General features: G+C 35.4%; 2 protein-coding genes across 5 annotated transcripts; both read right to left on the reverse strand.

The window, feature by feature from the left end:
- Window positions 1-74: 74 nt before the first annotated feature.
- LOC106711992 (symplekin) lies at window positions 75-10,377 on the reverse strand. Its single transcript, XM_045680829.1, has 13 exons — window positions 10,047-10,377; window positions 9,754-9,947; window positions 9,088-9,283; window positions 7,848-8,029; window positions 5,801-7,407; window positions 4,842-5,075; window positions 3,774-4,025; window positions 3,474-3,580; window positions 2,607-2,712; window positions 2,191-2,309; window positions 870-1,013; window positions 560-709; window positions 75-252 (listed from the first exon to the last, which is right to left on the reverse strand). Exons 1-13 carry the CDS (start codon window positions 10,092-10,094, stop codon window positions 202-204), a joined length of 3,390 nt encoding a protein of 1,129 aa, XP_045536785.1. The 5' UTR covers window positions 10,095-10,377; the 3' UTR covers window positions 75-201.
- Window positions 10,378-10,590: 213 nt separating this feature from the next.
- LOC106707560 lies at window positions 10,591-14,465 on the reverse strand. Of its 4 annotated transcripts, XM_045680830.1 has the most exons (6): window positions 14,321-14,465; window positions 13,635-13,853; window positions 13,159-13,294; window positions 12,908-13,022; window positions 12,764-12,830; window positions 11,590-11,661 (listed from the first exon to the last, which is right to left on the reverse strand). In XM_045680830.1, the coding sequence occupies exons 1-5, from the start codon at window positions 14,417-14,419 to the stop codon at window positions 12,770-12,772; spliced, it is 630 nt and encodes a 209-aa protein (XP_045536786.1). In that variant the 5' UTR covers window positions 14,420-14,465; the 3' UTR covers window positions 11,590-11,661; window positions 12,764-12,769. The 4 variants fall into 4 exon arrangements, with proteins under 4 accessions (XP_045536790.1, XP_045536788.1, XP_045536787.1 ...); XM_045680834.1 differs by lacking the exons at window positions 12,908-13,022; window positions 13,159-13,294; window positions 13,635-13,853; window positions 14,321-14,465 and adding exons at window positions 10,591-10,782; window positions 10,865-10,994; window positions 11,112-11,321 and having other exon boundaries at window positions 11,573-11,661; window positions 12,764-12,780; XM_045680832.1 differs by lacking the exons at window positions 12,764-12,830; window positions 12,908-13,022; window positions 13,159-13,294; window positions 13,635-13,853; window positions 14,321-14,465 and adding exons at window positions 10,591-10,782; window positions 10,865-10,994; window positions 11,112-11,321; window positions 11,791-11,808 and having other exon boundaries at window positions 11,573-11,661.
- Between the last annotated feature and the right edge of the window lie 664 nt (window positions 14,466-15,129).

Consider the following 15,129-nt stretch of genomic DNA (forward strand, 5'->3'; position numbering starts at 1 on the left):
ACACCACAATACTTGTAACCAATTTATTTTTAATTAATATTTAATTCATTTTGTAACATTATTAAGACGTAAAATTTATAATTCGCGTTACAATATAATTAAACACTAAAACACTGCTCGAGTTCAATATTTATAGTCAACATCTGAGAAGAACCGACACCATTCATCGTCAGTTTGTGGGTAGTCAGAGTGAGGCATTCGTCAATCCATGCCTGGCGGTAGTGGCTCTATAGGGTTGCCAGTTTGTGGCTCCTGAAAATAAAAAAACCAATAACAATACTAAATACAAATTAAAAACACAAAATAGGATGTCACAAAAAAATTCCCTAGAGGTATTTATATTTGCCTCAAGGTAGTTGCCTCGAGGTGAATTTGCCTCAAGGTAGATGCCTCGAGGCGACTGTGCCTCAAAGTAGTTGCCTCGAGGTGACTTTGCCTCAAAGTAGTTGCTTCGAGGCGACTTTGCCTGAAGGTAGTTGCCTTGAGGTGACTTTGCCTGAAGGTAGTTGCCTTGAGGTGACTTTACCTCGGGATGCTTGCCTCGAGACAGTCTACGTACCATTGCGAGTTGCTGGAGGGACGCGGGCAGGGATGCGAGTGCAGGAGGAGGCAGGGCTGCCAGCAGCGGCACGACGCCGGAGCTGCCCAACGCCTGCAGACGCTCGCAGCACTTCACCCAACCCTCCCACGCCACCTTGTGACGCCACACCTGTAACGTACACGATTTTGTGTGATTTTTTTTATATAAAAATTTCAGACCGCATCTAAAACAGATAAGACTGGTTTTCATTTTAATTAAAAAAAATTATACTAAGATCTGATATTATTTTAACTTTTAACTAGTAAAAAAATAGCACAAAGGTGGATACCTCCTTCTCAATGAGCAGGCTGAGTATGTGCGTGGCGAGGGGCGCGAGTGTGGGATGCAGGGTGAGGGCCTGCAGCACGCTGCGCATCATCAGCACCGGGATCTCCCGCTCCTCCGCCAGACGCTGCAGCACCGCCGACAGCACCTGCACATCGGCCTACATTTATACACTGAGGCTACATTTACAGACTAGCTGGAGCTACATTTACAGACTAGCTGGAGCTACATTTACAGACTAGCTGGAGCTACATTTACAGACTAGCTGGAGCTACATTTACAGACTAGCTGGAGCTACATTTACAGACTAGCTGGAGCTACATTTACAGACTAGCTGGAGCTACATTTACAGACTAGCTGGAGCTACATTTACAGACTAGCTGGAGCTACATTTACAGACTAGCTGGAGCTACATTTACAGACTAGCTGGAGCTACATTTACAGACTAGCTGGAGCTACATTTACAGACTAGCTGGAGCTACATTTACAGACTAGCTGGAGCTACATTTACAGACTAGCTGGAGCTACATTTACAGACTAGCTGGAGCTACATTTACAGACTAGCTGGAGCTACATTTACAGACTAGCTGGAGCTACATTTACAGACCAGCTGGAGCTACATTTACAGACTAGCTGGAGCTACATTTACAGACTAGCTGGAGTTACATTTACAGACTAGCTGGAGTTACATTTACAGACTAGCTGGAGCTACATTTACAGACTAGCTGGAGCTACATTTACAGACTAGCTGGAGCTACATTTACAGACTAGCTGGAGCTACATTTACAGACCAGCTGGAGCTACATTTACAGACCAGCTGGAGCTACATTTACAGACCAGCTGGAGCTACATTTACAGACTAGCTGGAGTTACATTTACAGACTAGCTGGAGCTACATTTACAGACTAGCTGGAGCTACATTTACAGACTAGCTGGAGCTACATTTACAGACTAGCTGGAGCTACATTTACAGACTAGCTGGAGCTACATTTACAGACTAGCTGGAGCTACATTTACAGACCAGCTGGAGCTACATTTACAGACTAGCTGGAGCTACATTTACAGACTAGCTGGAGTTACATTTACAGACTAGCTGGAGCTACATTTACAGACCAGCTGGAGCTACATTTACAGACTAGCTGGAGCTACATTTACAGACTAGCTGGAGCTACATTTACAGACTAGCTGGAGCTACATTTACAGACTAGCTGGAGCTACATTTACAGACTAGGTGGAGCTACATTTACAGACTAGATGAGAATCTCTAATAAGGAAAATATTAAAAGAAAGATTTGTCAGGGTAAGGGACTTTAGTATTTACTTACGTCCTGTGTGTATGTGTTTTTCTCCGCGAAGCAAATGGCGGTCGCTTTAATGATGTATTTGAGGTCGGCTTTGCTCGGGTCTATAAGGTGCAATTCCACTAAAAGGTCCTGTGGTGAAACTGGAAAATTTTAAATGTTTAATTTTATTATTTATTTATTTTACTATTTTATAAATTATTGAATCGTGATTGTTATTTTGTTTTTTTTTGTTATTTTACATTCAAATATACAAAATGTACTTACAAATTATTATGTCTGTGAAATGAAAGAAATTTTAAAAGTTACAGAAAAAATGAAAACGCGAAAGAAAGCAAACAAATTAAGAAAGGAAATTTATGACAATTTTTTTTTATCATAATAAAATACTTGGTTGGGTGTTTTTTTTTAATAATTCCAGAACCATTTGACATACTTACCAGGTGGTTCCTCATCCGGCGAGTTCTGAAGACCGAGGAGTTTGTTGAACACTTCTCTAACCACAGCCGGGTTCAGTTTGATTAATTTAGGTAATGCTGCGAGGATCTAAAAAATAAGCGATAGAACACTAGCTTTTACCTGCGACTTCGTCCGCGCGGAATAAAAAAAAATGCACACAAGATAAAAAAGTTCCTATGTCCGTCTCCTAGTTCTAAGCTACCTCCCCATCAATTTTCAGCTAAATCAGTTCGACCGATCTTGAGTTATAAATAGTGTAACTAACACGAATTTCTTTTATAAGTATAGATTAGCTAGTTTAGAAGATCTCTTTGTTTTTTTTTAATTATAAGATGGAAAACGAACAAGCAGCCATCTTATTCGCCGAAATAGCGAGACGACCACTTCCCATAGACACTAGCAATTGCAGATGCATTGCCTATCTTTAATCAATTAAGGACACATAGAAAGAGCATATTTCCCCTTCCTTTGCGTCCCATCTTCCCCCAAATTCAACTTTCCCTTCTGATCCTTCCTTAATAATAAAAGGTTGGGAAGGGAAAGAGGACAAAAATTGTTTATTTCTATGTCAAAGAGAGGAATTTAATTTACAATATTGACTTTTCGTTGAAATTAAATATATCCTAAAAAAATACTTAAATTTCAAAAACCTTTTGACAGTTTACTTACTAAAGGCTCATATTTTGCAAGTGTAACTTTATCTAGGTTAGGTTGAAAGATTTTTTTACAGTATAAATAGATAAAAGAGCAATCGGCCCATAGATATTTGCAGTTGCGTTGGCTACCTTTATTTACAGAGGAGGGGACACACAGGAGAGATATTTTAGATGATGAAGCAGATCACTTACCTCTTTTTTAGTGAGTCCAGTAAGAACTGGAATCAGGAAGCGAACATCGGACACTCGAGACGCGTACAATTCACGTACTTTTGACACCAACTCCGGAGTGGGGGGCGCTAATTAGTAAAAACGATAGAAAAATGCACACAATATTACAAAAAAACGACTTTTTAAATAAACTTTACGCTTTTAAATCAGTAATATAAATGTATCAAAGGTACAGAATATAAAATCGCCATAATGTATGAAAAAAAAACAATAAAAAAAAATAAACTGTCTTATAAATTAAAAACAAACAAACAGACATACATTTCTCAGTGAGTATATGCACAAGTCTAGTGAGAAGTGTCTCAGCTCCTCGCGGACACTCGTCCAGCAGCAGACGGAAGGCGGGGCGCAGTGTGGGCGGGGCGGGGGGCGTGGCCTGTGCGGTGGGGGGCGTGGTCTGTGCGGTGGGGGGCGTGGCCGCGGCACGTACCGGCCCCTCCAGCGCACGCAACACGCAGCGCTTCGCCTCTGCCCCCGCGCTTCCGTAAACACGCGCCACTTCCAATATCAAATCTATATACAAAGATAATGACAATGTCTTTCATTACAAATCAAAACCAGTGATTGTCAAACTTCTTTCACCGCCCCCTTTTGAAATTCAATTATATTTCAGAGCCCCCTAATTTTTATTCAGCCCTAAAACTTAAAAACCACAATTTCATTGCTTTGATTAATTTCAACCATTTTTTAGGCCTCTTATCGCCCCCTCCTAGGTTTCAAACGCCTCCAAGTGGGCGTTATCGCCTACTTTGGGAAACACTGATATAAACATATCGACGGAAGAAAGCGATTTAGTTTTACACCGGAGCCAAAAAACTATTTCAAAAAGTCATAATTCCTAAATTAATAAAGATGAAAGATGATGAACTTTGGACCATGTTTCAAACGTTATTTGATACCGTTTATTGAAATGTCTTAAAGTTACTACTTCATTAATTTTTTACTAGTTACAGCAATTGATGTTAACTTATTTGGGCTAATTTTCGAAATACGAGTACATTTCCACTTTCTGCAGTCGATATAAATAAAATTAAAGTCACTGTATATAATATTGAGGAAAAAAAAATCGTATATCGTAAACGTAATTTACGTTTGCTAATAACGAAAAAGTAATTTTAATTTTTTTTTGTCTGGATGTATATCTGTTCTCAAAGCTGTATTTGTTCCAGATAAACTTCGAAACGGCTAGACCGATTTTGACGAGACTTTGATTGGAAGGTAGCTGATATCCGCGGGCATGTTATAGGCTATTTTTTTTAATTCTGCGCTGACAAAATCGCGGGAAACTGCTAGTTTAATATAGATTATATTTTTCAATTTTACACTTGCCTTCTTTCTCCGGGAACAATGCTATGACGAGGTTCAAGCACATTTTATACTGCTCATCAGTCCATACCCTGGCATGTTGCGGACTGATGATCTCCGGAGGGGTGGACAGAGTTATAAATCCTAAATGGAGAAGTGCGCTCTTCTCTATAACACGTCGTGCGGAATCTGTGCTGTTCTTGTACACTTTTAGTGAAGATTTTAGTGCTACTTCTCGGATCTCTTCGTTGTCACTCACTGGAATGTGTTTTATTTGCTTTAAGTGTACATTTTTAAGGCAAAAGAAATCCGTTAATTATCGACTTAGAAGAAAAATACTCATATAGTATGTTTTATTGGCAAAAGCAAGTAAAACTTTTACTTATTACCTAACTTGGGAGATAGGTTGTCATTTTTAAGAAGTTTTTTTTTAACTTAGTACCACTTAAATATTACAAAACATTCCCTCTTTATATTATATCTAACTTATGAATTATACAGGTTGTTTCTTCAGCAAAAAAAAAAAGAAAGCAGTGTAAGTGTTGAGGATTTAGAAACAACCTGTAAATTCTTTTATAAAATGCCTAAAAACAAAATAATCTTACTATTTTTATAAATGCGAAAGTTTAGATACATGGATGTTTGTTAGAAGGTATCTTCAAAACTGCTGAACAGATCTAGATAAATTTGACACAGATATAGAACATAGTCTGGTAGAACGCATAGATATATAGAGGCATATTAGAAGTCGCGGGCGAAAGCTAGTAAAAAAATAATTGTAGTTACAATAAAATCTATATATAGTCAGAAAGTCGTGTTAGTTACACTATCTATAACTCAAGATCGGTCGAACTGATTTAGCTGAAAATTGATGAGGAGTAGCTTAGAACTAGGAGACGGACATAGGCACTTTTTTTTATCTTGTGTGCATTTTTTTATTCCGCGCGGACGGAGTCGCGGGTAAAAGCTAGTAATATACTTACAAACATGAGTAACTAACGAGGCGACGTATTTATGAGCTCTCGGTGGTCTCATCAAACATAACTCTTCCAACAAATCCAAAGCTAATAACGCCATTTTTTCTTCACTAACTAAATGCTTCAAATAATCAATTGCCTCTTCAGTAACAACCGGAGATTCCAAATAAATCTTTCTCATAAGTAAATCTTTGCTATTCTCCATTAATGGATCACCTCTCTCACACACCTGAGTTATCAACGAACAGAGAAGTTGATTGTAATTTTGGTCATATTTCTCATTAATATTTTTCAATGTCAACGGATGACGATTGAAACCTTGCATTATAGAGTATTCTTCATACAACCAAGATAATGCTAAATCAATTCTTTTCACAGGATCTTCTAGAATATAATTAAGTACCAATTCTCTTATATCTGATGTATAACTTGATGCAAATATTGTTATGAACTTTGAACGTATTTGTTCAGCACCACCTATAATACAATCTTGTTCCGCTCTTAATATCCTTTCTACGGCTTGTAACATAAGTTTCTCTTTTATATCTTTCGGTATCGGTCTTGTTAGTTCTTGTAGTTTCAATAGTTTAACTTTCTGCTTTAATTTAGGTATAGAAGGTGTAGGTGGTGCTACTAATTTTTCTTTTTCTTTAGTTTTCCTTTCTTCCGCTTTTATATGCTCTTGTCTTGTTTCTTCCATTAATTTGGATACTGCACTCTCCATTTCTCTTTCCGCTTTGGCTGATTCTTGCAGTTTGGCGACTGCATTCTTTAGTGTTACTTTTTCATCATCGTCTCTTAGTAATGGTATTTTGGTTGTGGTATCAGATAATAATGGCGGTTGTATTGGAGTTGGATTAACAGTGGGAGTAGGAGTTAGAGTGGGGTTGGGAGTTAGAGTGGGTGTGGTAGGCATTGGTTCATCCTTAATCAATGCTAATATCATTTTAGCTAGACTTTTCTTTTGTGTTTTAGTGCCAGAATTTGGTATAGGTTTGTAAGCTGTTACAAAGCTACTCGGCATGGTGGTTGGAAGATGGTTTTGAAGAGTTGAGATTATGAGATTGACTACACAGTCAATATTGTTCAGACCGTCAAATATAGAGTCTTCTGTGACTGAAGCTTTACTTATACTAATACTATGTTGACTGCTGTCATCTTCGTAATTGAATTCACTACGACTGTTACTGTCACTGCCTTGACTATTACTTTGAGGGGAATCAATTCTGAATCTTTTAGCTGGATTATCATCCCCTTTGATTTCATTGACACGTTTATTTCTTCTATCTTTTGGTACAGCTTTATTGATCTCTTGTGGTGTCATACCGATGTCAGCGAGGAGTTGTGTCAAGTTTGGTAACATATCATTCGACGATGGATGTTTAATTAAGTTTAAAAGGAGCATTTTCAAATGTTTCCTCACTGAATTGACTTGCGATTGAGAGAGTGTTGGTGGTAAGGTTGTATGTAAGTCGCCTAATGCTTGGACAACTCGAGGCATAAATTTAGGTCTTAACTTAGCGAGTAGACATAAAGTGGTCATACAAGCCATTAAATTAACGCTGGATATATGTTGTGAGTTGTGAAATTTTAATAATAGCTGAAATATATGCCTGAAATAAATATTATAAACCACTGTAGTTTTACAATTTTGATTAATGTTCTTTTCAGATATGACAAGCTAAAATTACAAGGATTTTTTTCTATGGTACATAATTGAAACTATAAATAAACATCTATAAAATTTTGTATTAAAGTTGGATAAGCGAGAACTGGCTAAATAAGAAACCTGTACAAGCGAGAGTCATTGTCTGGTTCTGACAGACAACCTTCATAAGCGAGAAACTCGGGTTACAAACTTCTTTAACCAAGATAAATTTCGCTGTCCTTTGGACTCTAGATTATCTCGGTTCGATTGTATATTAATATGTATTTAACCATATATGTATTTCTACTGGCAAAAGACTATATAAAATTCATATCACTATCACATTTGTAAAGAAAATGAAAGGGATGTCAAATTGTTTTTATAAATCAAAATATAATCACTTACTCAGCCTCCTCTTCCAATGCATGCCGTTTTAGAAACGGCAAGTGAGCAGGTAACTTATCAAGTGAGAACTCATCTTCGGTATCCTCACTGGAGCTCTGCAGCAGAACTACTTCCTCCAGAAACTTTATAGAATGAGTTCTGATACCTTCATTCTCACTATCTATCATGTTTAATATCAACAACTAGAAAAAAAAAGTGCATTAATAGTCAATTAAAAAGAAGTGCAAACTTACAACATCCTATATAATTCAAATTATCATACCTACTGATAATAATTTAAATTATTAAGATCTTTCTGTTATTTAGTTTTGTTAACAAACTAACGGTCCGTTAAACATATAGCTTTTACCCGCGACTCCGTCCGCGCGGAATAAAAAATAGAAAACAGGGTAAAAATTATCCTATGTCCGTTTCCTGGTTCTAAGCTACCTCCCCACCAATTTTCAGTCAAATCGATTCAGCCGTTCTTGAGTTATAAATAGTCTAACTAACACGACTTTCTTTTATATATATAATACTAGCTTTTACCCGCGACTCCGTCCGCGCGGAATAAAAAAAAATAGAAAATGGGGTAAAGATTATCCTATGTCCTTTTCCTGGTCCTAAGCTACCTGCCCACCAATTTTCAGTCAAATCGATTCAGCCGTTCTTGAGTTATAAATGGCGTAACTAACACAACTTTCTTTTATATATATAGATAGATTAGCCTAGATCTTAAACCAAGATCTACAGAACATGGTATTAACATCTACATTGATACATGGAACCAGTTTAGCTATTCAAAGGGGGAACGCTGCCAGTATCTTCGGAACCTTACCTAAAGGTACTCTTTTTAATGGTATATTTTAGTTATTATATTTTTTAAGATTTTTAGTTTTAGGTTTTAGCATAATTTGTATTTGAGATTCCCAGATATTATCGTTGTCATTAAGTCTTGCAAGAGAGGAATACAGAATTTTTTAGTAATATAAATGTTAATTACAAAACCAATACAAAATATTGCATATTGTAAAGGTTCTTATCAACATAAGTCAGAATAGTACGTAGTATAACAATGATGTCAGCGTTGGTATAGCACGCTTGTGTATTCCCCTTTGAAGTGACTGCCGAGCATTGTTCGTATGACTCTGGCTTATGTCTAAATGAACCTTAAGAGACGCCATTTCATTCGAACTTCACAATAGTAATAACAACAAAAATTCAAACAAAAGTTTGAAAACCCTTATTAAATACTACAAACCTTTAATTTATTAAGGTGTTCCCAGACATGCTGCATTTCTTGTATTTCCGCATTGCTCTTACAGAGCCATATCAAAACATTCCGGTATGCTATACTGGCTGCTTGTATGGCACGCTTCTGTACAGCTATTACTGAGTCTATTACTAACATTTGCAGTTGCCCAATTATCTTTGGCAGATACTCAGGGAATTGTTTGCTGAAATATTAAATCATCATCAAACTGCCTTTATCCCTATTGAGGTACGGCACAGTATGTACTACTCCTCCATACATTTCTATCAGCCGTCATATCTAAATTTACCTCCTTCTTACGCACCCTCTTTTACACAATCCATCCATATTTTCTTTGGTCATCCTCTATATAGCTATCCACATTCAATCTCATTAATTTTTTGTTTATATGATTATCATCTCTCCGCATAACATGTCCAAATATAAAAATATAAAGAAATATTAAAATAAGAAGGAATTGTTATTGAAGAAATAGTCAATAGGGGTAAAGAACTCCCAAAACCAATGTGTGTGCACCATAAAAGCTACAATCGCCAACTCGACCGTCAATAATGTCTATTTCAACCGCGTAGTGACTTGGGAGAAGTTAAAAACTGCCAAGATATTATCTGAAAACTACTATACTATTGGACCTACTCAGCCAAACAACCATACCTTAACTCTTCGATGAAAGCAACAACCTGCTTTTTTACATCAGTAGATTTGTCACTGACAAAACTCAAAACATTTTCTATGTACATAGGTATGGTTTGAGGTGCTTGATGTATCATAACTTCCATTATTTTTCTTAATAAATTCGCCCTTTTTGTACCTTCCGATAGGCCAGCATCGTTTATCCATTGTACTAGCTGAAATTGGAAGGAAGAATGAAAGACATTTGATTGAAATAAGTGTATTCGTTATCATTTTGGTAACAATCGAATGAAAAATGTTTACTAGACACGAACCTGCGCTTGGGCATTAGCTTGAGCACTCTGATGATATTTACTAGCCATTTTAATATATTTTATTACTCCTATAGATAATCTTGTGATCTAACAATGCAAAGTTGTTATCATTTTGCAGAAAGCTAACGGTGACAAATGTAGAATCGTCAAGTAGACGACGTATATCGATCCCTTATTTAAATTAAAGTTTAAGATCTTGTAGCATTTAAATTAAGGCAAAGCTTAGAATGTAGTTAATTTAAGAGTTGCAATCTAAGATTAAACAATTTCAAATTCACATTGCGACGAACCTCGACGCGTCAGACTTATAATGACAGAAGGTTGACACTGATGACAGTTTTGTTGACATTGACATCAGTCCACGTGGGCATAGAGCAAAGACAGCGAAGATACACATTGTTTGAACAATACAAAGAAGATTATAAAATGTAAATGTTTTATCTATTTTCTCTACATTTTATAAAAAAAATAGGAGTTGTGTTAATATAAAACAGGGGATAATAAGGCATTTTAATTCTATGATACAATGAAATTCGTAAAAGTCCGAGTTAGAATGTAAAAAATATTTATTGGACAGATTGAAAATTTTAATATAAAAAGTATAAAATCGTTTATGCCATTAGTGGAGCTTGCTGAGTAGTATAAAGCGTTTGCATTTCGTACACCCGTGGTTTATTTTGTTCCTCCATTTGTAAATAAGTGCTTCTTACAACGATTAGGCAGAAGAAAAGAGTCACTGAAAACAAGAAAGAATAATTATTTTATATTTAAAGGAAAATTATCATGAATTATGCCGAAGAGATAGATCATCTACTTACAACTCCATTTTAACAGTGGTATGGTCGCCAAAAGTCCTAAGAAGATAGTAGTAACTACCACCAAAGCTAACGCAAGTGCCAAGAGAAAGAGTCCTGCCTTGAAGTAATATCTCATATACTTTGTGTTGTTCTGGAATTAAAAATATATATTCTGTTACCTTATGAAAGATACCGAGCGACAAAAACCTTCGCTCATTTATAAATTTGGCAACAGTTCATTCTTAAAAGAACAATACTTATGACGTACCATATGTACTCCAATGACGAGTAGAAGACTAATAAAGAAGTAATATAGAAGGACGAGCAGTAGGTAAGCATGGGAAATGTAGACTCCTAGCGCCACTTTAGCAATCTCCTCGGCCGTGTGCTCGGGATTCGGCTTAACCTCAGAATTTACGTACGTTACTACTTTGTAGAGGGACCAAGATACGGCTCCCGTGAATAATAATGAAATTACCTGAAAAAAACGTATTCAAACTTTTAATAAAATACCAGAGAATAAAAGAGCTTAAATGGTCAAAATGACCAATAAATAATTCCCATACATAGATAATGCGTCTAAAAAATAAATACAATTACGTTTATTTTTGCTTGCAATTATGTTAACACAGGCGCAAAATCAATAAGTTTTAACAAAGAAAAAATTGCAAAATACTTAACTAAATATATGAAATTAATGAAATTTTATACTATTGTTACAATACTTACAATAGAAACGTATCCAACTAAAAGAGAACCAGTCCTCAAGCTAATGCAACAGCATTTTTCCATTCGAGGTAATGTATACGCCATTTTTTCTAATAAGTTATTTACGAACATAAAACACAAGAATTTGTTTTTAAACTACATAATAGAACACAGATATTATATTTTCATTACACTATAAACTAAATAGGGACTTCGAAGCGTTAAAAATTAAAAGTAACTAAAACATTTTTGTGTATGATGCACCAATATTGTCGGACGAGCGTTATCTACTTATCTCTAACAGAAAGGGCTTTATCACGATAACGCGCCGTCGACGAAAAGTTGGTAGAAAAAAATGAACATGCATAAATATTGAACGAATTTCGCCTTTTGAGGGAATACAAAATACGTGAGATTTAAATTGGTGTGTTTTTTGGCAATATCTATAGATCTAACGAATATGAATAAAAAATAGTTGTTTTTTTAACTAATTGAATAAAAATAAGTATTGTTAAGTCGGTGAGTAATAGAAGTGATAGTAGTAACTTCTCGTGGAATTAAAAATAAACTTGAAAATTAAGTTGGATTTCGAAACAATGTTTGTTTTTGTTATCTCTATTTATTTGGTCATTCCGTTTTCGATAATAATGTATGTTATATAAGTAAATCTTTCAAACTAATAAATTCCTTTTTAGTACTACGTATTGTTACTTTTTTTTGTCCCAGAGCTAAAAATTACTGCACCGGCTTTTAAAAAAGGAACAAAAATTTATTTCAATAGTATTTCTGTTTTGTTATTGGTAACACCGTACATAGTTCTGATGGCAGAGATCATGAGAATGCTAAATGGTGATGAGTGAACAAACAATAAAACTTTAACATAAGAACACAATGAAATCGAAGTGAACAAGATAGTAACACGAAGTTATGAATTGTTAAGACAGACCGGGTCTGGTAAAAATTGTTTAACTAGCCTACATTAGAATTACCGCTTTGGTCACTAACATTATAATGTAAGTATGATAGAACTTCGTGCGTATGGTCCTTCGAGCCGGATATGAACCAGCGACGTAATATAAACCGATACGTAACAGCAGTCTGTTACGTATCGGCTTTGTGAGTACAAAACACTTTTTAGAAATTCCTCCTTTTTTAAAGATTGAGAAATAGGTTTTTTTTAATTAAACAATATAAAATATTTAACATTCCTACCATTTTTTAACGGCGATAGTAATGAGTTACGAGTGAAGTTGTTTGCGATTGTCCTTCGCTACCTTTTCTAAAAAAACAGAAAGAATTTTATAAAAATACTTTCCAAAACTGAAAAAATCCTTTTACAAGTAAATTTAGACTTACGAATTTGTGTCGTAAATGTTCTGCAATTTCTCGGGATAGTTTCGCGGATCATTTTCCTCAGTTGTTATGTTCACGTAATAACTGTACACAGTTATCAGCGAATAGAACTCCAGAACTATCAGGACAGAAGAAACAAATTAATTTAAAATACTATCAGATGACAAATTAAACTCAAAATTCCATCATCACTGAGACCAGATGCTCATCTGCTTTAAAAGTGACATAGTTGCTTTTACTTTAACAATACTCACTGACAAACATCAGCATGACCAAGTACCAGCCTATGAGCTTCCTGTGATTAAGGCACAACGCTAGAAGCAGCACCACCTCTGCTAACCATGTTACGCAGCGACAGATCAGGTATTGTCGTAGAGGCCGCGATCTTACCTGCGGAATTTACTTTAAAAGGTAATCGTTGCTGTAGCTACTTGAAATAAAAAATTGGTTATACGTAGCGAAGTCGAAGTACGTAGTTAGTGTAGTACCAAGCAAACTTTTTTATAGAACGGAATTTTACACGAGACGCTGCGTACAATGAACTTTAGGTATCGTTGGGACATAAAGGGATGCGGGCTTGACCCATATTACATTCATTTACACAGAAAAAGGTAGCCACGAGCCACCATAATGTTTTAGACCTTTCGTTTGACCCTTAGTTTTTCTCATATCTTTTATAAATCTTCTAGTGAAAATATTAATTATAGAAGAGAAATAAGCTCGGACGCACCTTATACATTCCCCAAGTGAAAAAAACGATGCAAAACACAAACAGTATCGCCTCAACAACTAGTAGGGATACATATAAGTAATATATGAGGTAGAAGTTATCATCAAATAAGAATTTCTTTTTTGGCCACAAGAGTAGCATGTGCAGCGGCGACTTGCGTCTCGCTAGCACTTCGAGTATTGCTGACGAGAAGAAGACAATGCCGAACCATGATCTGAACTGTAAAGGAACGTTTAGTATAAAAAAAACACCTTAAAATTGCGAAATAATACTGTCCACGAAGATTGCGGCGCCATCTAGCTATATTTAATTCACTCCTGTGTATTGTGTGGCCTTGGTATCGTGTCTAAGTATTTTGTTTGTAGCTCGAAGAACCACCCTCGAGCAATATATAATTTTATTTTTTTTCAACGTACACACTACAAACAAGTTTATTTAATGTTTTTTTTTTATTTCAGAAGGTGGCAGAATAGCAAAGTTACCATTGCCCGCCCATAGACATCTGCATTTAGATGAAAGGTTGTTGATGCATTGCCTAGTTTAAACAGAAAAATTATTATTCTAGAAGTAAGGTTACGACTTTTAGTTTATTTTTGTTATTATAATTATTCATTTTCAAAATGTGGAATGGAATGTTTCCGTTGCAAATTGTAAAATTGAATAGATATTGTAAATATGATACTAACAGATGTCCAAGCGAGAATAATAAGGCAACCAAATCGTAACGAGAATAGAAGTAGAAATGTTTGTATCGTCGGCAGAATAACTTCCACAATTAAACACATTGGGATGCGTAAAATTTTTCTATTTATTTAATGAAAATTAACATTACTATTGTTCGTTACTATTGGTGCCTTTGTAACTGTAATGCATTTTAAAACATTGTAAATGAATCAAACGTATAATGTTACAAGTAGAGGTTAGGAAATTATGTCAAATTGACAAAGAAATGTAGATAAAAAAAGTATACTTTGATAAGTAGTCCGTGACTGTAAATGGACTGGCTATAAGACGTAGTTTTTTGTGCCTATTTGATTTACGCCATTTTGGTTGGTAGCGGTTTATAGCGGTTTATAGCGGTGATGTGAATTCAAACTAATAACATAGATAAAATTAACTTTCACGTAACATCAATAGGCGCGTATAAATCGGAACAAACCAAAAGCTATAATTTCCAAGCAATCGCTTATATATTTACAGAGATCACTGGTATAGTCACACAAGTATCTTTTGGCAGAGCTTTCAGTTTTTCTCCCCATTGAAATAAACTGTATAAAGTACCATTTTGACTATCTATGATTTAAGAATTAAATTCTGTATTTATTATTCATCAAAAACTTCACCCAATTTTAAACGACAATTTTCTTTTTTAATTAATAACCACGCCTTAGATTTATAACCTACAAACTTAACTTAGTTCGATGTTATTAAAAAAGCTCCTATTTGTAAGAAAATGAAAAATGTTATGCAACATCGCATAATGTAGAGTTTGTAT

Source organism: Papilio machaon, chromosome 14 (genome assembly GCF_912999745.1).
Source record: "Papilio machaon chromosome 14, ilPapMach1.1, whole genome shotgun sequence".
NCBI classification, from domain to species: domain Eukaryota; kingdom Metazoa; phylum Arthropoda; class Insecta; order Lepidoptera; family Papilionidae; genus Papilio; species Papilio machaon.

Coding starts and splice junctions, on each gene's coding strand:
- LOC106711992 (XM_045680829.1), bottom strand. CDS start 10,094: ATGGCTAGTAAATATCATCAGAGTGCTCAAGCTAATGCCCAAGCGCAG. Junction 5,076..5,800: donor CTCGTTAGTTACTCATGTTT/GTAAGTATATTA, acceptor AACACATTCCAG/TGAGTGACAACGAAGAGATC. Junction 710..869: donor GCCTGCTCATTGAGAAGGAG/GTATCCACCTTT, acceptor TGTACGTTACAG/GTGTGGCGTCACAAGGTGGC.
- LOC106707560 (XM_045680830.1), bottom strand. CDS start 14,419: ATGTGTTTAATTGTGGAAGTTATTCTGCCGACGATACAAACATTTCTA. Junction 13,854..14,320: donor TTATTCTCGCTTGGACATCT/GTTAGTATCATA, acceptor GTTCCTTTACAG/TTCAGATCATGGTTCGGCAT. Junction 12,831..12,907: donor AACATTTACGACACAAATTC/GTAAGTCTAAAT, acceptor CTGTTTTTTTAG/AAAAGGTAGCGAAGGACAAT.